The 20,483-nt window shown below is 51.0% G+C and overlaps 1 protein-coding gene across 1 annotated transcript; it reads right to left on the reverse strand.

The window, feature by feature from the left end:
• Positions 1 to 1,173: 1,173 nt before the first annotated feature.
• On the reverse strand, positions 1,174 to 17,143 carry LOC111157897 (POU class 6 homeobox 1). Its single transcript, XM_022519617.1, has 10 exons — positions 16,928 to 17,143; positions 14,973 to 15,168; positions 10,266 to 10,387; positions 9,131 to 9,356; positions 8,350 to 8,612; positions 7,544 to 7,672; positions 6,709 to 6,912; positions 4,210 to 4,351; positions 3,556 to 3,724; positions 1,174 to 2,583 (listed from the first exon to the last, which is right to left on the reverse strand). Exons 1-10 carry the CDS (start codon positions 16,973 to 16,975, stop codon positions 2,238 to 2,240), a joined length of 1,845 nt encoding a protein of 614 aa, XP_022375325.1. The 5' UTR covers positions 16,976 to 17,143; the 3' UTR covers positions 1,174 to 2,237.
• Between the last annotated feature and the right edge of the window lie 3,340 nt (positions 17,144 to 20,483).

The raw sequence follows: 20,483 nt of genomic DNA on the forward strand, positions 1-20,483 counted from the left end.
TAAGGTCTTAGAAGGAGAAAGGACACGTCCTCTTGACCTAGCCTTCTGTGGCGAGGATCCTGGCTGGAGGGTCATGGCAGGGCTTTCTGCAGTGAAAGGTCAGGGCACTGACCCTCGCCCTCTTGCAATGGGGTTTTCCAGGCTACAAGCTCTGATAGCAGAAACAGCTCCCTGATACCTCCCTCGCTTCTGTTATCCACCTCCCCCCAATCCCCGAGGTAAAGGATCAACAAGCAGACCCATACAAAAGAAAAATACTGTTTATTACACACAACTACATCAAGTGCTTCTTCCCCATTCTCCCCTCCCCACCCCTCACTCCAGCCCTCAGCAGGCTTTGCTCCTTGTCAGGGGACAGTCAGAACCTTAGTGTCAGAGCCTGGCCTATGAGACAGAAATATAATCTAGACATAGGAAGGTGAGCAGGTCCAAGGACACAAAAAATGTCAGGGTCTCTCTCATTCCAAATTCAAGTGTGTTCCTCAATCCACCTGGCCAAATTCTTTCCTGGGCCCCCACTAGAGTGGAGAGTGCCGTGGAGAGTGCCGTGGAGAGTGCAGGGTCAAAGCCCCCAGCTGGTTCACCGGGCCATATAAAAAGTTCCAGTCTTTCTTTCATTTAAAACAAAACCAAACAAACAATACCACACGCAGACAGTTAAATCATCTCTGCCCTCTCTCCTGTGTAAGCTCTGGCTTCTGTCTAGAAAGGTGCTTTCAAAACAAACATTATATAAATCCCCTTCATTGTGTGGTGCTACCAGAAACAAAGCAGAAGACCCACCTCGGGTACAGATAGCTGCTCCATGAGGACCTGACAGTGGGAGAGCAGGAGCAGAGACAGGGAGCCTGTGAGCTCTGCCTTGGGCCATTTCAGGGATACTCTGTGCCCCCCCCCCCACAACCCCTGCCTGGGGAATTCATACTGCAAAAATTCTGTCCCTTGGAAAGACCTATCCATCCTTCCCAGAGAGGAGAAAATGGTTTCATTCTAGCCCAGCCTTGGGAAGACAGATTTAGAAAAGGGAGGAGCTGAGAAAGCATGGCCAGGCCTAATTTAGACCAGAACTTCATTATCTTTTTCCTTTCCCAGACCGGGACAGATGGGATCCTCCTGAATCTCCCCGGCCACCCCACCCCCCCGGATTATATGCTACTCCCCGGGCTCCAGCTGTGACCCACTTGTCTCTCCCAAAAAAGAAAGCATATCTGAGTGCAAGTGTTTGAGGGTGAAAACCTGCCTCTCTCTAATTCATTGAAGGGTAAGCCACTGAACCCTTTACTGACCCTGGTATTTAACTCTTCTTACTGCAAACTTGTTAGGCATGCCTCTCACAGGTGGGGTCCTCATCTCATGCAGACGGGCTAGATAACCTTAAACTTGAGCCTGCCCCTTGGGAGACATATTCTCTCCTGGGAGGCTTGGGCAGGCAAGGTGCCCGCCTGCCTCCTCATTCTTACCACACTCGGGAAGGTTTGGTTGGTCTGAATGCAGTTTCAAAGCTGTTTCCTTCCAACATGGATTACAAATGAGAAGGTTTCGCTTTAGTGCAATTTCCCCCCAAAAGGAATCAGGGAGAGTGGGAAAGGAGATCCCATGTTCTGGCCCCAGGGTTGTGGGAACCTTCTGACCTTGAAGGCAAGGCAGACACTGAGCCTGACCTTCTGAGCAGCTCATCACACTTTTCGGAATTGTGCCTCTTGGGTCCTTTTGGGGAGACAGTGTGCCTGCAGGCAAAAGGTGGGAGGTGAGGCTGCGGTTCCACAGTTCCACGGGACAAGCGGCTGGACCTGCCACACTTACACACAGGAGTAAAGGGGAAGAGAGCGAGGAGAGAGAATGCCATCAAGAACAAGAGCTAAGGGCCAGGGATCCTTTGGGGGCAGCTGCAGCCCTGCCCCAAGGATGGAGAGTGTCTGGTTCCCAACCAGAATTCACCCTTGGAAAACCACATTAGCAAAGTGCTTCTTTAAGTGACACCACTTAAGGGAGGGGTCCCCTGGCGTGACCGGCTGGAGCCTGGAGCTCTCCAGCGGGCCCCTCTGCCCTCTCCATGCTGTGAGATACGTGGAGGAGCCGAGGGAGGCAGTGGACACACATGCACACAGTGGAGCCTCACGACCCAGGACAAGCACAGCTGCACGCGGCAGAATGACAGGTGCTGTCACGGCAGTGGCTGCAGCCAGGGGCCAAGGGAAAAGTACAAAGTGCTGGAATGCAGGGCTGGGGGCTGAGCCCTAAGGGATCTGAAAGACATTCAGCTTGCTGGTGTTCTTGAGCGTCTGGCGCCGATTGCAGAACCAGACCCGCACCACCTCCCGGTCATAGTTGAGCTCCTTAGCGATCTCGGTGATCTCCTGGCCCGTGGGCAGTGGGTTCTTCTCGAAATAGGCATTCAGAGCCTCTATGGCCTGCGGGGTGAAGGAGGTGCGGCGTTTGCGCTTCTTGGAGGGCTCACCTCCCACAAACTCCATCAGGTTCTGCTGTCCTTCCTGGTTCCGGAGTTCGGCTTCATTCAGCCACTTCTCCAGCACTGGCTTCAGCTTCTGGGCACTCTTGGGCGTGATGTCCAGCTTCTCGAACCTGTGGGTGACCCGAACCCATGGAAGGGATGGTGAGAACTCTCCACACCGGGGTGTGAGTACTCTCCACAAGGGGCTGCTCCCCTCAGGGCTGGTGACACAGGACTAAATGTTCCCCTCAGCGCCCCCACCGTGACCACCCTGGCCCAGCCAAGCCCGGCCTCCTCAGACTGTCCTGGATCCCAGGTCACACCAGGGAGACCATTCCCATGGCCTCAGTTCAGTGCTGCAACTGTCCTTTGAACGACTCTTCCAGAACATTCACACCCAAGGGAATGAGGTCCTCTGAGGAGCTGCCTAGAGAGGTCTTCAGAGATGGCACCTGGATGTCATGAGTGCCACCTCTCCAGTCAGCCTCCCAGCAGCCTCCCGAAGTCAGATGACTCTTTCTGACCATGCCCAGATGTGACTACATAACTGCCAACATGGTGCCCGCTCTAACAGTCACTCTCATCTAATCAAGGAGTCGGCAGGCACCTTTTCGCCATCCCTGAGCCATGTGCTCATTCTCGTTTGAAACCCCTGCTCTGCTTTGATGCTGGGACGAGTTCTGCACACAGAAAAGTCAGCTCCATCCCCTTACAGGCATGCCTTGGAGGAGGGGGAGATGGGAGCATAAGGGGGGTGTGGGGTGGGGGGACGTGGTTGAGAGCTAAGTCAGTACCGAAGCCCCACTTTTGTGACCAGCTTCATAAACTGTACCCCTTTCCCTGTAGGGTTCCTGAATGGATTAGGGTCCTGGGTTCCCCCAAACAAAAGACCACATAAATGCTCAGGATTGGAGGATAAACTGCGGAGGGCCCTCAGGCAGACTGGATCAGTCCTTGGCTACTCTAGGTGTTCATGCTGACCCCTAGAACAGCCTTCTTGGTCTGGAAGGAGGCAGGACCAAGGGAGAATATGGAAAGGAGCCATGCACCTGGGTCCCACTGAGTGCCTAGTGACATCAGGTGCCTGAGCAGGACTTACTCACCGGCAGATAGCTGACTGGCTGTAGGCCGGGCCTTCTGTGGCAGTCAGAGCCTGACCCACCTGAGTCTGTGTGAGGCCCAGGGACAGCCGTCGGATCTTAAAATTCTTGGCAAACTCCCGGATCTCTTCCAAGTTGATTCCGTCCTCATCCAGACTTGGGGTATGTGGCTCTAGGCCAGAGGAAGGGATCGGGGTGAGTGTGTAAAACAGATGATATCGCTGCTTATCTAGCTTATTGGCCTCAATTGGTAAAGTAGCGACAGATGAGGACATTTGACACGAGGGCCATGTACCCTTATTACCCTCATCACCCCTTCAAGTTCTTCTAGCCCTAATGGCCAACCCACCCCCATTCTCCCTACTGCTAGCCCCAAGCACACCTTAGCTATCCACATTCCTCAGATACTGGGTGACAGACCAAAGGAGAGACAGCCAGTGGGTTGGGTTCTCAAAGAAGCAGCTTCCACTATCATCATGCCTAGAATCCAGCTCAGCAGGAATGGAACTAAGAAAGCCAATCCCTGGTGTTGGGCCTTTGCCTTCCCCCTTTGGATTCTAGAAAGTTTATTAAGGAGAGCGGCATCTAAAGGTGCTGGGGTAGGTGAGTAAATGTCTCCTCTCCTCTTCTCCACAACCCTCCCCAGGAGCCACTTACTGGATACCAACTGGCTGACAGTAGGGGTCTCAGAGCAGGTGATTGGAATGGGAGCAGAGGCAGATGGCTTGGCCGCTGGGGCTGGGCTGGTGATGACCACCGCAGGCTGGGGCACGGCTGGCGTGGGCTGGATGGGCTGTACCTATGAGAAGAAAGCCAATGAGTCCCTACTGCTCACCTGCCTGCCTTGGGTGGGTTGCAGTCCCTGAAAGGACCAGAGGCAGGGCAAAATGGGCACGAAATCCTCACTTACCCGCACACTCCTACCTATGCGCCATCACAAAGCAAGACTAGAAACTACTTATTAGAACCCACCCAACAATCATGACCAAGTTGGAGCCTCACAGGCACCTGTGACACCGGCAGGTCTGAGGCTCAGAAAGGTTCAGTACACTTGGTCAAAACCCCCACAAGTTTCCACCCTTGAGATAACTGCTCTCGAATCTTTTCCCTCAGAGCAGAAACCGAAACCTGATTCTAGGGCCTCCCCCAAATGTCCATTCATAGGGAACCGGCAAGTGATTCCTGGGACTTCCCTACAGTGAGATTTTGCGCAGCTGCTAAAAAGAGTAACAGTAAATCTTTTAAATACTGGCATGCAAAGAGCTCTGGCTCACAGTGCTAAGTGGAAAAAAAGTAAAGCGAAAACAGTTTTTAGAGAATAATTCCTATTAAAAATACATATGAGTTTCCAGGGAAAAAAATCTGAGGCATAAAAATCAAGTTGTCAACTTGAAGTTATCTCTGGAGGTGGAACTGGAAAGGATTTTTACTTTTTTCCATTACACTTAATATTGGAATTTTTATAAAACTCATGTATCATATTTATTATCAAGAGAAACTAATTAGTATTTTTCGCATGATTTTTTTGAGTAAACTCTACTTCCAACATGGAGCTAGAACTCATGAGCTCAAGATCAAGAGTCACATACTCTACTGACTGAGTCAGCCAGGCGCCCCAGTATGATTTTTTCTTAAAAAAAGCTTCCTGAAAAGTGCAAATTTCTCTAGGATGAGGCCTATTCCTGGATTCCCTCTAGCTTTTAAGTCCATTCCCTCTTTATCCCCAGAATCTTATTAGCCTTTGGTCAGGGCTCCTTATTTCTTTTAGAACTGTTTCAGCTGCCTCCTAACAGGTGACAAGGACTCAAGTCTCACCATGGTTCAGTTCTTAGCTCCACCTGGACAAGAGCTAATTTTTTTTTTTTTTCTTTTATAAAGTAGGCGCCATGTCCAGTGTGGATCCCAACATGGGGCTTGAACTCACAACCCTGAGATCAAGACCTGAGCTGAAACCAAGAGTCAGATCCTTAATTGACTGGGCCACCCAGGCACGCTCCCCTCCCCCTGCCACCTGGGTAATTTCTGTTTAATACACATCTAGCTGCTTCCCTACTAAAAGCCCTTCCTACATAATAACAGTGATGAAATAAAAGCACCATTTTCCCAGTGCTTCCTGTGTACCAGAGTGTTAACTGCCTCACGTGTAACGTGTAGCATTCGTAACCTTCTGAATTGGCACTCTGAGAATCTCCATGCTACAGAGGAGGCCAAAGGGTTATTCACAAAGTTTGGAAGCAGCACACCGCATTTGAGAGTCATGGCCTCGACATCGCCTGAGAACTTGCCAGAAATGCAAACTCTTGGGCTCCACTCCAGCCCTGCTGAATAAGAACTCCAGGGGTGGGGGAACATGTGTGTGTGTGCTGGGAATCTGCATTCCAACAAGCCCTCCGGGTGGTTCTGACACCCACTCCCATTTGAGAACCCCTGCTCTGTCTGGCACGTTATCATTCCAGCAATTACGTAAAGGTAGGCCCACTACTCATCCCTTTAGGTTAGGTCACCGTCCCTTCTCTAGGAAGACTTGCTGAACTCCCTAGTCTGTCAGGAGCTCCCTTCTCCAGCTCCCCGCAGCACCTTATCAAGTCCCTATCATAGTCCTAGTCATGCTGGCTTGCAGCCATCTCCAGCGCTGGGCTACCTAAGGCTAGGAAGTCCATCTAACTCATCTCTAGATCGTCAGCACCTGGAATACAGTAAGCACTCAAACACTGCTCCTGGAACGAACAAAAAAAGGAATCATCAAAGCCACAGTGCAGATTGAAGGGGTGAAGTGGGAGGGGGTGCAGAATCACTCCCTGGGGCTCTTCTGGTGGTCTGTTCATCCTGGAGCCGATCAAGACTCCGTCTACTCTGACCACCTCCCTGGCTTTCTCAGCACGCTGCCACTGGCCTCTGAGGGCACAAAGACGCGTCTTGGGTGTGTGTGGGGAGAGCTGGGGGAGTGCTCCTTCCCTGGACAGACTATGGGTGGACTCGCTTGTGCCTTCTACCCTGGGATTTCCCCCCACTTTGGAGAGGTGCCCTGTTTCCCAGGGACCTCAGAAGACTACCTTGTCCTACCCCGCAGTCTCAAGGGAGGCAGCCCACGCCAGACAGCCTTGCCTGCCGCCCACCCCCCCAACACCTGCCCTCACCCCAACCCAGCCCTTGTACCTCACTCTTAGCGGGGGACTCAGGCGTGCTTGCCTTCCGGACAGCCACGGGCGGAGGCAGGGGGCTGCTGGCCAGGGTCGCAATCACCTGGCCCTGGGCATTCAACAACAGCTGGGGGGTCACAGCCTGGACCTGCAGGCTCGGGGCTGGAACTGGGGCTGCCACACTAGCTGAGTTCACTACCCACGGCAGGGCTCCAATAACCTGGGAGAAGACAACACAGGGACCCCGGGGTGTGAGGCCAGTGCCCAGTCCCGCCCCCAACCCAAAACCCCGCACTGGCAGGCGAAGGGACTTAAACGAATCATTTCACCCTTCTGGACCTCAGTTTCCTCATCAGTAAAGAGGATTCATCCTCTAGGAGCTGTTGCCTTTATTCCACCTCCAGAGCTGTGGCGGGACAAGAAGAGGTCCACCCATGAATCACAGCCCTGGTTGCAAATCCCTGCCCTGCCACACTTTCTCGGGTGGCTTCATTTCTCTGTACCTCAGCCTTCTCCCCTGTGAAAGGGGAATGAGAATCTGCACCTGGTAGGCCTGTACTCAAAGTGAGGTGACGTCATGTATGAGAAGGCACCTGACACAGAGCGGGGCCACAAAGTGGGGGATCCACAAAAGAAAGCCCCCCGACTAGAGGGAGCCCCTAGAGGGCATAGGGGTGGCTACACCCCTGCCTGAGCTTAGCATCAGTAGATGGCTGCCACATGAGGGACAGGACAGCAGCCGGACACCCTGCTCAAGTTTCTCTAACCCTTAGCACGTGTCATTTCCCCCCCCGCCCCAACCCCGGCTTCTCCTCAGCCCCCAACCCTCAGCCCTGCCTTTGACCACTTGCCTGTCCCTGAGCGTTGGTGAGGATCTGACTGCTGATCCCCGGCATGCTGGGGATGGCGTTGGCAATGACCGGAGTGGTAGTGAGGGAGCCTAGGATCTGGGTCTGTCCCCCGAGGGAAGCAGCACTGATCTGTGGGTGGAGAAAGAGCCTTGCTCAGAGGCCAAGGGGCAAGAAAGAGCCCAAGGCAGAGAGGAGAAGGCTGAGGGCTGGGGGGTTGGGGCGATACAGGTGCTGGGCAGATGTGAATGTGGGCTGCAGGCCCAGGTCCACCAGCTGAAGAGCATCCAGGGCCCGGGGCTGTAGGGGGCTGGTGGGGAGGGGTGGGGCTGCCACCAGGGAAGGGCAACTCTGGCTAATCTCTCAGGCCAGACCTGGGAGGACAGAAAGTCCAGACGGGAGGGACCGATGTGATTCTGGTCACATCTAACAGCTCCCCTGCCAAGCCAGGAGCCACACTGGACAGACACTGGTGGGGCCGGGAGCCTCCAGCTCCGCATTAGCCAGAGCTCACAAGCGTGCTACCCCAAACACCATCCCACCCTCCAAGGTTGATCCAGTGGTTCAGGTTCTGGAGAACTGGCCCAGCCCTCTTGGCGGAGGCTGTCTGCTTTTGCCTGGGATGGACGGGCTGGCAGATGCAAGGAGAAGGCCTCCGAGGGAGCCATCTCTGCTGATGTGTTGGAAAAGAGCCGTATTCAGGGGGCTGGTCCTCCACCTCCTTCCTCCCCTGTGGGAAGGGCCAGTTCCACCCTTGGCCTGAGATTTGGTCCATCCCTGGTCAGCCCTGGGTGAGGGCAGCGGCTTACAATTCCCGGGCTTAGCGCGAAGCCCGCAGGTTGGACGGTGATCTGTGGGGGGTTGTCCACCGGCTTGGGTGTGGGGGCCGTCGTGGTGGCAGCAGGGGGCTGCGGGAGAATGGCAGGTGTGGTCTGCAGCAGTGGTGGGGTCTGGAACAGCGTCTGGGGCGGGGCTGCTGGCCGGGGCTGGGTGGGCGACGAGGCCTGTGCTGGCGCTTGTGGCGGGACAGCTTGGACAGGTGTCGGGAGCGCGGCGTTCAGCACGGCAGCTGCTACGGAGCAAGGCAGAGACAGGGGTGCTCAAACGCCCAGCCGCAGCCCCAGAGCGGCTCCAATCCCAGGGGATCTGGCACAAGGATGAGAGGGGGTTGGGACAGCGGGGCAGAGGGGACAGGCAGCTGCGATTCCCTTGATCCTTGCACAGGACAACATCTCTCATCCCCCCTCCCTTGGGCCTGGAGGTGTTGGAGGTTCAAAACCAGAAGATGAATCTTCTTGCGGTCCTTCTCCCGAGGATGGTCATGGGGTGAATTCTGGCGTGGGGGGAGAGGGGCAGTCTCAGTTGGCTGAAGTAAGAGAGGCCTGCTGGGCCAGCACGGTGTCACGGCCTCGAGTCCCGAGGTGGTGCTGCAGCTCTGTGGCTGGGTGCCTGGGACACCGGATCCAGACTCCAGGGCTGGGGCCCCGGTGGGCCGCGGGTTCTGAGTCCAACATGGCCAGCACGCGTGCAGGGAGAGTAGTATAGGGTGGTGGGGGGGCCTGGTGCAGTCCTGGGGAGAGTGGCCGTTACCTTGCAGACCGGCTAAAGGTGGCTTGAAAATTCCCCCCGTGGGAGAAGCAGCTGTCAGTCCTGGGAGGGCGGCCACGGTTGCTGTAGGAATTGTCCACACGGCCAGCCCCTGCTGACCAGCCACTTGACCTGCAATACTGATGGGGATAAGAAGAGGTTGAGTAACTGCCCCTGCTGGAACCATAACTCCTGTCAGAACTGTGGCTAAGTTTTCCTGAGTCAAGACCTGCAAAAGCAAACAAGATTTCAAAAAGAAAAGAAAAAATAAAAAATCAACATTGACAGCGCAAACGCCGGGTCTCTAGGACCCGGTTGAGCACAAACAACGCATTCTGAGGGCAATGGGGGCTGGGGGAGGCCACATGAGGGTGGGGAAGAGATAAGCCCTAGCCAGAGGCCCAATCCTGAGGGGCTGCCTGGACCTGACGAGCCTGCCTTCAGAGAAGCTGCCCACCCCCCTTGGAGACAGGGCCTGGCCCTGCTCACAGCACAGCCAAGGGGGCACAGGCATGGCCTGTCACCTCCTAGGCCTTTCCTGGGCCCTTAGCCATAGGACCGGGGCTTTGTGGCCAGGAAGCGGGGTGGGGGCTGGTGGAACCAAGTAGTCAAGGGCCTACTGAGGCCTCTGGGAAGCTCTGATGGAAGATACCCCTGCCAGGTGCCCAGCGGATCTGTGCCTGGAGCAGAAGGCCACAGGTAGCTCAGCACGGCTGGAGGATCCAGGAGGCAGCTTTTCACAGTGCTGGGGCTGCCCCCTGGCTCTAAAAGAGGACTCTGAATGACCTATTTACTCTTCCAGGCATCCACTGGAGGGGCTAACAAGGGCACCTGCTCATTTAGTCATGAGATTAAACAGAGATGCCTGGGGCACCAAAGAGTCAATGTTATCCCTACCTATAGTCCTTGCTGGGCTGAGGGATATGACTTGGCGAACACACATCTGATCTTCCCAGAGGGCCTGATCTGGGGTAGGGGACAGGTCAGGGGTACCTCAAAGGGGAAGCCCTCCTCTAAGCCACAGCCCCTTCCCTGTTCTGCCCGTGAAATTCCCAGATCCCGCGGCCACCCCACGTTGGCTGTCCCATGCTTCGCTCCTGCCCAGGGCCCGCTGCTCAGCTCCCTGGGTGGCCCTTACCTGGGGGGCAGCTTGTACAGCGAGGGGCGCCAGCGTCTGGGATGCCTGAGGCTGGCTCGGGGCTTGGCTGAAGGTGGCAACGGCAGGGGCAGGGCTCGGAGGGATCCCCGGGAGAGACTTCACTTCACGTGGCATGGAGAGAAAGGACAAGGAGTGAGCCTGGTACGTGCAGAGGGGTCACCGGCATAGAGCGTCTGGTTGCACCCTGAGGTGGCAACTCTCAGCCTCATGCTGTACTTTTGCATAACCCCAGGTCAATTGCTGGCCTTCCCTGGCCCGGGAGAGACCACTTCCCCCAGTGCTGCCAGTCTCGAGAATAGGAGGCCAGCGCGCCCGATACCCGACCTGCAAGGTAGGTCACCCTCTTCCCACCTCTAGTCGAAGTAAACGCAGGTCTGTGCACAGCTGGCTCTCAGTCTCTATTTCCCGGTTCCTTAGGACACGGTGACCTATCACATAATCAGTAGAAGGGACTGCAGTGAACGCTGGCGGGGAGGGAGGGAGCTAGAACGAATGGGAGCAACTCTCCTTGGCTCATCCGGCAATGGAATCACCGTTCACAACACCTGTGGACTACTGTTTGGAAGCAGCTGCTGGCCCGGGGGAAGGCTACCAGGATTCCTGTAGGGGCAAGTCCTTGAAGTGACAGGCCCCCGAAAACTGGACTCCGGAACCCAGGGGCGCTCCAGGCTGGGCAGCGTTTCTCTGCCAGGGCCTGAGGTCTGACGTCCAGAAGAGAAGCTTCACTGAGCTTGAACTGGAGCTTTTCACCCGCATTAAAGCCCCCTCCTGCTCCCTTGACATAGGTATTGGGGACCCCCACCAGGAAACCTCTTCAAAGCCACACAACAATGAGGAGGGGGGTTATTATTTATTACGTGGTGAGACTACGGACGGGGTGATGGAGGTTAGACCAGATTGGTGGCTTCTTAATACTGGATGGGCATAGATTTCTAGGCCCTAATCAAGGCCTCTTGGATCAGAATGCCTGGGAGTGAAGGCAGCAAACTCTCCACTTTCTCTTCTTTCTTTAAGCTCGCTTGTGACACAGCATGAAATAGATAAACTTCCAACCCAGCATTCCCAGGCCTTCTGTTAATCAGGAAAGGCAGCAACATAACTCAGGACTGTGATGTCCACAGTATACAATGACAAAAAATCCAATTGTTTAAGGAAATAAGGAGACAAACAGGCAACAACGAAAGCCTTCTAAAATTCAAACAGAAAACAAAATGGCAGGTTTATCTCACCCACGGAAGGGAAATACAGTTCTACCCACTGAAAAAAATCAGAGAGCACAGGGATATTCTGAATCTATGAAAATTTAAAAAGGATTTTGCTTGACAACATTTTATAAAATTAAAAAAAGGAAAGTGGGAAAATGGGAATGTGATTAACATGACGGTGAAAAGCTTACTATCTAAAGAAAGGAGATATTCATTTTATTAGGATTTATTTCCCAGGTAGGACCCAGGGTCCAAAGGTTTGCATCCATTTAGGGCTGACTGCCTTTAGCTCAGGTCCTTTCCTGTGAGACTGCTTTTCAGAAAGGCTGAACCAATTCACAGTACTGTCAATAATGTCCCCATTTCTCCACCGTGACCCCAATTTAGGTCTTATCACTATTTACTTTTTTGGCTTAACAGGCATGTGGTACCTTCTAGCCAATTACTTGAACTCTCATTGAGAGATTTTGTGATGTGAGATGTGTGATGTGAGAGATACACACTTGACTTCTCTTCAAAAAGAATCCCAGTGGACTATACCTCAAAGAAAAAAAAATCCTCAGGGCACCTGGGTGGCTCAGTGGGTTAAGCCTCTGCCTTCGGCTGAGGTCATGATCCCAGGGTCCTGAGATCGAGCCCTGAGCTCTCTGCTCAGCGGGGAGCCTGCTTCCCCCCTCTCTCTGCCTGCCTCTCTGCCTACTTGTGATCTCTCTCTCTCTGTCAAATAAATAAATAAAATCTTTAAAAAAAAAAAAATTCTCAAAGGACCCGAACAAAGGCACTCAATGCAGCACCGGTTATGACAATGAAAACCCAAACAGTTTGGCAATAGCAAAGCCCAGAATCAGGTGTGTGAATCTACGTCAATAAAGGAAATGGGGGTGCCTGGGTGGCTCAGTTGGTTAAGCGACTGCCTTCAGCTCAGGTCATGATCCTGGAGTCCCAGGATTGAGTCCCGCATCGGGCTCCCTGCTCAGTGGGGAGTCTTCTCCCTCTGACTCTCTCCCCTCTCATACTCTCTCTCTCTCAAATAAATAAATAAAATCTAAAAAAAAAAAAAAAAAGTTTACTTTAAAAAAAAGGAAATGGGCCTATGAATAATATGGTGGTAAGTGTCCTATTATAATCTACCCTTGGTGGTCACAACTGTATAAATACATACCTGTGACAAGGACAGGATAGTAATTTAGAGTGATATAAATCACACAATCTTTTTCATCCTGAAAAAGTTTCCCATTACTTAGTTTTGTTTGAAGAGGAAACTCTTCTTACTATTGTGTATCTAGAAAGACTAGCAAGGCCACAGCCTAAGTTGGCAGCTTCTTAGGTGGTACTGTCAAAATGCCTCCCTTTCCTTCTAGATGGTAACTAAAATTTCCTTTACAAAGAACAGGACTTTTGTGAAAGGCCTAAATATACAAACCTCTGGAAGAAAACACGCGCTACCATAAACACTCATGCTAGGGTGTAAATAGTTGATTTAGGATCCATTTCTGAGAGCAGGTTTGAACAAGGAACAGAATCAAGGCACCGGAAGAAAGGAGATATGGAAGACAGATTAAAGGGCAAAAACGGATGGGGAGCCTGGGTGGCACCATCGGTTAAGTGTCCGACCCTTGATTTCAGCTCAGGTCACCATCTCAGGGTCCTGATTTGAGCCCCACATCAGGCTCCGGGTTGAGCATAACCCTGCTTAAGATTCTCTCTCTCCCCCTGCCCCTCCCCCACACCCCTCTTTTATTTTTTTTTATTTTTTTTTTTTAATAAAGATTTTATTTATTTATTTGACAGAGAGAGATCACAAGCAGGCAGAGAGGCAGGTAGAGAGAGAGGAGGAAGCAGGCTCCCCGCTGAGCAGAGAGCCCGATGCGGGGCTCGATCCCAGGACCCTGAGATCATGACCTGAGCCGAAGGCAGTGGCTTAACCCACTGAGCCACCCAGGCGCCCCCACACCCCTCTTTAAAAAAAAAAAAAAAAAAAGAGTAAAAAGGGAAATCAGGACACTGTGGATAAACCTGGGATAAACCTCCCGAATTTTCTGAAAAAGGGCTCCACCCACCATGGGAAGGAGTCAGAAGAGGGGGGCCAGGTGTAACATCCTTGTCTTGGCTGCCTGCTCTCCAGGGCACTGCCCCCATGGGACCAGGAAATGCCCACCCTGGCCTCAACATGGAGTAGAGCATTTCCAGGCTAGGGGAGAATGGTCATGTCTCTTGCCATTCCTTTATTCAAAAAGAGAAAAAATCCTAGGTTAGTAGGGTCCCAAATGAATGTGGGTAGAGCAAGGGATGTGAGGCCTTGCAGTTTTCTTATTCAGGAGTTGCTCAAAATCCCTAAAGCCTGTCTTCATTTGTTCTCTTCTTGGCTCCTCCTCTTGGCCCACTCCTATCAGCCCAGATATCTAGGGAAGGGTAGATAAGCAGCAGCTCAGGGAGATGTATCGTGGAGTTCTGGGGTGGAGGATGAAGTCCCAGGTCCCAGGTTTCCAGCAAAAGATGTCTCCTCCGTAAGGTATCAGTGAGGAAAATCCAGGAAAGGATGCCCCACGGTCAGAGAGCCACACCTGGCACCATCCCAGTCTCTAGAACAGTCCTGGTCGTGTCACAGCTACCCTGCAGGGGATTAGGGGAGACTGTGCAGGGGGGATCATCTCTCTCCATTCCCCATACAGAAGAATCACACTCTTGCCCTAAAGTTGTTTTTCAGAGGACAGCACAGGGGCGCCTGAGTGGCTCAGTCGGTTAAGTGTCTGTCTGCCTTTGGCTCAGGTCATGATCCCAGGGTCCTGGGATCAAGTTTTGCACTGGGCTCCCTGCTCAGTGGGAGGCCTGCTTCTCCCTCTCCCACTCCCCCTGCTTGTGTTCCCTCTCTCGCTTTCTCTCTGTCAAATAAATAAATGAAAATCTTAAAAAAAAAAAAAAAAAAGGAAAGGAAGAAAGAGAGAAAGAAAGAGAGAAAGAAGAGAAATAAGATCCCAGGTTTAACTCACAGCAGCCCAGCAGGAAGTAAGGAGCTAGGATTCTGTAACGTCCCACAGAACCCACCCCCTTAGTCCTGGGTAAGTAACATGCCCTCCTACCCCCAGCTGCTGGGACCTCCTGACAGGGCCTCCTGGAAGGGCTGTCAGGATCCTGAAGGTCTAGTACTTTCTGCATTGGGCTGGCTGAGACCTAGAGCCCTCCCTCTCTGAGGTGAATTCAATCCCCTCAACTGAGCCTTGCCTCTCTCTGCCCACCTCACCCTGGTCCATCCCTGTTTAGGTGTGGAAGTGACTGAAACCAGATCTAGAGCTCCAGGGACAAGGAGGGCACCACAGCCCTAGCAGCTAAGCAGATGGATAGCTGTGGACAGAGGCTGTCCAGCGGACAGGAAGACAAAACCCAAAGGCTGACTAGGCCCAGGGATTCATGCCGGCTCTCCAAGGAGCCAGAGGAAGGGACTCAGGTAGGGCAGTGCCCGATGGGAGCCATGGCCTCGTACCCGTTGCCTCTGCAGAAGAGTCTGGGTTGTCTGGCCCGGCTTCACCAGCAGGTTCACTGGCTTCACCAGGGCCTCTGTTCTGGGAGCCCTCAGCAGCCACGCCCTCCAGCCCTTTGCCCTCCTCCTCGGCTGAGATCTGGGCATCCACTCCAACTTCCAGTACGCGGATGGTCTCGTGGCCTGACATCACGATGACCTGCAAACACAGCACAGGGGACTTCACTGGCGAGGAGCGGGCAGAGCGGCTGGTCTAGCTCCCGGGGAGGAGAGCTCTGGGTTCAGCTGGGGGAGATTGGAGAAGGCAGGCCCTCCAAGACTCGGACCTCCCACCTGAGGGCTGCGTGCTCTGGGCCAATTCCACAGCCTGGAGCAGGCTGCAGCTCTCTGATTCCAGGAGAGGAGCTTCTGAAAGGACCTGGGAGCCTGTGACAGGGGAAGGGCTTGACACGGGCTGGAAAAAGCCCCACAGAACCAAAACACTTGGGGATATTTCTATTTGCCCCCCTTTAGGGACTCAGTTCAGGGAGTGGTAAGTGGCTTAACCCACAGCCTTGCAAGGGTGTCCTCTCAGCTGCTAGGATATTGGAGTGTGCTGAGGAAGGCCCCGACACAGCATCCACAGCTAAGCTGGGCCAAGAAGCAAATCCCTCTTCACTTCTCTTGAAACCATATAGAAGTTCCCTCAAAGATATAGGGGGTGGAAAATGAATGCTCCACATTGTCAAGAAACTTTTTAAGCTCATGATTCCTTTATTTCCCAAACCCCAGGGAGGAAAGGCCAAGATTTCCCTGTGCACTAACTTCCTGAAATGCGGGTCAGGAATCCTGGAGATGGCAGCTTCGCAGGTCCAGTCGTGCCATCTGTGGGCGTGCCCCCACCTCGAAGGGAGCTTCCACACCCAGGGGTGCAGGCAGCACCCAGGGCCTCCTCAGAACCTCTGGTCGTCTCCTGCTCAAACAGCCAGCACTCCTTGGCTCTTTACCTCCAGCACTGACTGGCTTTCAATCGGGCCATTCAAGAGTCAGGGACACTCTGTGTACTCAAAAGTTCTGTTGGGCCTGCCTTGCACTTGGCCTATATGCGAAGGCATTCCCACCACACAGTCCTGAAGCCTGAAAACTGAATCCAGCCACAGACTGCTGGAAAAAGTGACAATGTAACCCATCAAGGAAGGATGAGGGAAATACACTTCCAAAAGCAGTTCCCTCTCTGATGCAAACTCGACCTGTGAGGGACTTCAGTCTGATTACATTTTAAGAGATGTTAGTCTTTTTTGTTTCTTTTAAAAAAGGATGTAATAAATATGTTCTCTAGAAAAAATTATAAGAAAAAATAGAGTAAATGACATGATGCCCAAATCTTTCCTTATGTAAACACACACATATTTGTATATATATTTTTTAATTTTTATTTAATTTATTTTTTAAAGTAAACTCTACTTTAAAGAGTAAAGTGAACTCACAACCCCAAAATCAAGAGTCACATGCTCTACCAACCAAGCCAGTCAGGTGCCCCATACATATTTGTATATTTTAATTTCACTTTTTTGAAACAGCTTAGGGGCACCTGGGTGGCTCAGTCAGTCAAACGTCTATCTTTGGCTCAGGTCATGATCCCAGGGTCCTCGGATCGAGTCCCACACCTGGGCTCCCTCCTCAGTGGTGAGCCTGCTTCTCCCTCTGCCCCTACTCCCCAGCTCATGCCCCCTCTCTTTTTTTCTCTTTCTGCCTGAAAAAAATAAGTAAAATCTTAAAAAAAAAAAAAATAAAGTCACAGCTTAAATCCCCCAACTCAGTCCCTGAGAAATCCTAGCTGTAACTACATCTGGATGGGTGAAGTGACCATGAATTTGGTAAGAAACAGATACTGACAGGTCTTCTGTAGTCTTCCCCCTGGACACACGCTGGTGTCCATGACCCTCACTCCCCCCGCCTCTTCCTGCCCCAGCATATACCTGCTCATTGACAGTCAGAGATGACTCTGGCCCGGCTCCAGGATCCATGGTCACTTGTCAGGGTTGGGTGGGGGCCGGCCCACAGCTAGCACATCTGTGGGATGACATGGGACAGGAAAAGCAAAGGCTGATGTGACGTAGTCATACAGTTTCTATATCACCTTGAAAAGTCAGGAGTAGAATGGTAGGAAGAGAGCGAACCTAAATTCTCTCAAGTGTCCATAGAAGTAAACAGGATTCTAAGGACTTTAAATCTAAAGCATCTCGCTTCCTACAGCATCCCAGGAGATCTACATTCAGGAGGAGCCAGGATGACCAGAGGAAAGAGAAGGGCAGGTATCTGTCCCTGGGAGTCCCCCAGTCTGCAGGGAGAGGGCAGATCCAGCAGAACCCAAGCTGATTTTGGCCCGGACACTGAGAACATCAGACACAAGGAAGGAGCCCTCTGGCTAATCAGAGGGCTTCTCAGGGGAGTTGGAGCAGACTTTGTTTGAGCAAGTTTGAGCAGACTTCCTGGGAGAGATGGTGAAGACAGGGATATATTAGAACAGTAGTCCCCAACTTGAATATGCACAATCATCATCTAGAGCACTTACTAAAAATACAAACACCAGATTCCCCTGAAGCAAGCATCCCCAGAGAGTCTGATTCAGCAGGTGGATCCCACAAAATCAGCTCTCAAGTGATTCTGTGGCAGTGGCCTAAGGACACTACTGGCCTTTAACACCAGAGGCAGGACAACCTCCCAGATCTCGGAGCAGTGGCCAAAGACAGGGAGAGGGAGTGGGAGGAACCCTCGTGAAGACCAGATTGGCCGGCTGGAGCCACAAACCCGTAGGGTCATTAAGAAATAAAGGTATAAAGAGGACAAACAGGTTTAGATACTTACATAGAAAAGTAGGCAATTAACACTGACGTTGAGAGCCTCTATTGCTAAGTGTTTATGTAACACTTATTCCTGCTCATTACTCATGCCAGCTGGGGGAAGGGGGCATTATTATGACCTGGGTGCAGATGAGGAAAGTAAATTCAGAGACATGTTCTAGATTCTAGATCTTTCCCTTCCTCTTTCAACCCTAGGTGGGTTGATTGGTCCTCCTTTTTTATGATTTTATTGATTGAGGTAAAATTCACCACGGTAACCATTTTAAAGTGTCAAACTCAGTAGAATTTAATAGATTTACAATATTGTGCACCCATCACCACGATTTAGTTCCAGGACATTTTCATCATCCCCCAAAGGAAACCCCATTAGCTGTTACTTCCTTTCTCTGCCACCCCCAGCCTCTGGCAACCACGAGTCTGCTTTTTTCTTTATGAATTTGTCTAGTCTTCATATTTCATATAAATGGAATCATACAATAAATGGCCTCTGTGTCTGCCTTCTTTCACTTAGCAAAATTTTCCCAAGGTTTATCCATGTTGTAGCACATACCAAGACTTTAATCCTTTTTATAGCTATGAAATAGCCGATAATATTGGGGGTGCTCCTGGCACCGTCTGCGCCGGCTTAGGGAGAGGCAAATAGAGATTTCATTTCCAAGATGGAACATTCATCAAGCTCAGCGGTGACTTTACCGAGTACTCTCCTGGCCCAGGCCCTGACCTAGCACCTCCCCGCACAAGCAGTTCAAGACAAAGACCTGTTAAGTGCAACACTTCATGAGTAAGGAAAACAAGATCTTCATTTAATCCCTATTACAGCATGGTAAAATGTCTTAAAGTAGAGAATGAAGTAAACCTGTCAGACCTTTTCAAAGAAACCAGTATCTTCACCAGAAGAAAACTATTTGTAATTTTAAGAACATTTTTAGGGCGCCTGGATGGCTCAATTGGTTGGGCAACTGCCTTCGGCTCAGGTCATGATTCTGGAGTCCCGGGACTGAGTCCCATATCTGGCTCCCTGCTTGGCGGGGAGTCTGTTTCTCCCTCTGACCTGTCCCCTCTCATGCTCGCTCTCTCTCAAAAAAAAAAAAAAAAAAAAAAAAAAAAAAAAATTAAAACACATAGATCGCAAAGGTGAAGTAAGGACGTATTCTGTAAAACACCTTTGAGGATATGGATGCACATGGATCTATGCACTCGATCCTGGGTCCAAAACGGTTTTGTGAGTGAGGCTGTCCCAAACACGGATTAAATGAAGAACAAGCAAAATTGGATGAAGCAGGTTCAGGGAAAGGAAGACCTTTTTCGGGGACAGAAACTAGCATAACGTACGGATCAAAGAAGGACTTGTGTCAGTTACGGGGTTGCTCGAAAAGGAGTGTAGAAGCTGTAATCAGCTGTTGATTTATGATGGTCAGCCGGCTGAAAATGGCAGCAAGACTCAGCCTTGCTAAGCTGCTAGCCCACTATGGGTTAGATGACCAATTGCTATACTCCAGCAGAAATGAAGAAAAAACGGGTGTTTAATTCATAATTTTCCCCTAGGATTTTTTTGAAAATGATAGTAATTAAAAGATATTTATACACTTTTTGAAGATACTTATACATTTTATTTTTTTTTAAAGATTTTATTTATTTATTTGACACAGAGAGAGAGATCATTAGCAGGCAGGCAGAGAAAGCGGGAAGCAGGCTCCCTGAGGAGCAGAGAGCCCTATGCGGGACTTGATCCCATCCAATCCTGAGCAGAAGGCAGAGGCTTAACCCACTGAACCACCCTTGAAGATCCTTATGCATTTTAAAGGGAAGATATAAACCATTAGGGCTTAGAGAAAGTTATCCTGATGACCATCAGTGTAGGGCACTCTTAGAGAAACTAAATCATAAAATGAAAATTTAGTATTTTGAATAAACTTGCCAAAGAAAGCGTGACATTTAAAGAAATGTGAAAAAAAAGTTTAATCGTGATTAAATAATTTGGACAATTGTGGAAGTCAGTTTTAATACACTGTTCTGTTTATTATGGTAAAAAATTTTATTTTAAATAAAAAAAAAAGGGCGCCTGCGTGGCTCAGTGAGTTAAGCTGCTGCCTTTGGCTCAGGTCATGATCTCAGGGTCCTGGGATCGAGTCCTGCATCGGGCTCTCTGCTCAGCAAGGAGCCTGCTTCCTCTCTCTCTCTCTCTCTCTCTTTCTCTGCCTGCCTCTCCATCTACTTGTGATCTCTCTCTGTCAAATAAATAAATAAAATCTTCAAAAAATTAATTAATTAATTAATTAATTTAAAAAAAAGTCCAACCTGGTGAATGTCTAAACCTAAACTGGCCTAAAAATGCCTGCCTCTCTCCTAATTTGTGACCCTGATTTCCATTAATTTACCATATATTTCCATCTGGATGGTCTAATAGGCAATTAAACTCATGTCTTGAAAAAAATCCACTGTATAGATATATCACATTTTGCTTATCCGTTCATCAGTTGATGGATGTTTCAGTTCTTTCTACCTTTTGGCTGTGTGAATAGGGCTTCAGTGAATTTTTCCGTACAAGTTTTTGTTTGAACGTTTGTTTTCAATTCTTTGGCATATGTACCTAAGAGTGTAATTGCTGGCTTAGAGGTTTTAGGGTCCTCACTCTATGGCAGAGGTTTTAGGGTCCTCACTCTATGGCATA

Source organism: Enhydra lutris, unplaced genomic scaffold (genome assembly GCF_002288905.1).
Source record: "Enhydra lutris kenyoni isolate GAN:26980312 unplaced genomic scaffold, ASM228890v2 scaffoldscaffold56, whole genome shotgun sequence".
Taxonomy (NCBI): Eukaryota; Metazoa; Chordata; class Mammalia; order Carnivora; family Mustelidae; genus Enhydra; species Enhydra lutris.

Bases quoted from the DNA above. Each gene is read 5' to 3' on its own strand.
- LOC111157897 (XM_022519617.1), bottom strand. From the start codon at position 16,975: ATGGATCCTGGAGCCGGGCCAGAGTCATCTCTGACTGTCAATGAGCAG. The intron at 4,352-6,708 runs GTACAAGGGCTG...TTCTTCTCATAG, and splicing joins AGTCCCCCGCTAAGAGTGAG to GTACAGCCCATCCAGCCCAC. The intron at 3,725-4,209 runs GTAAGTGGCTCC...CCTCTGGCCTAG, and splicing joins TGTCAGCCAGTTGGTATCCA to AGCCACATACCCCAAGTCTG.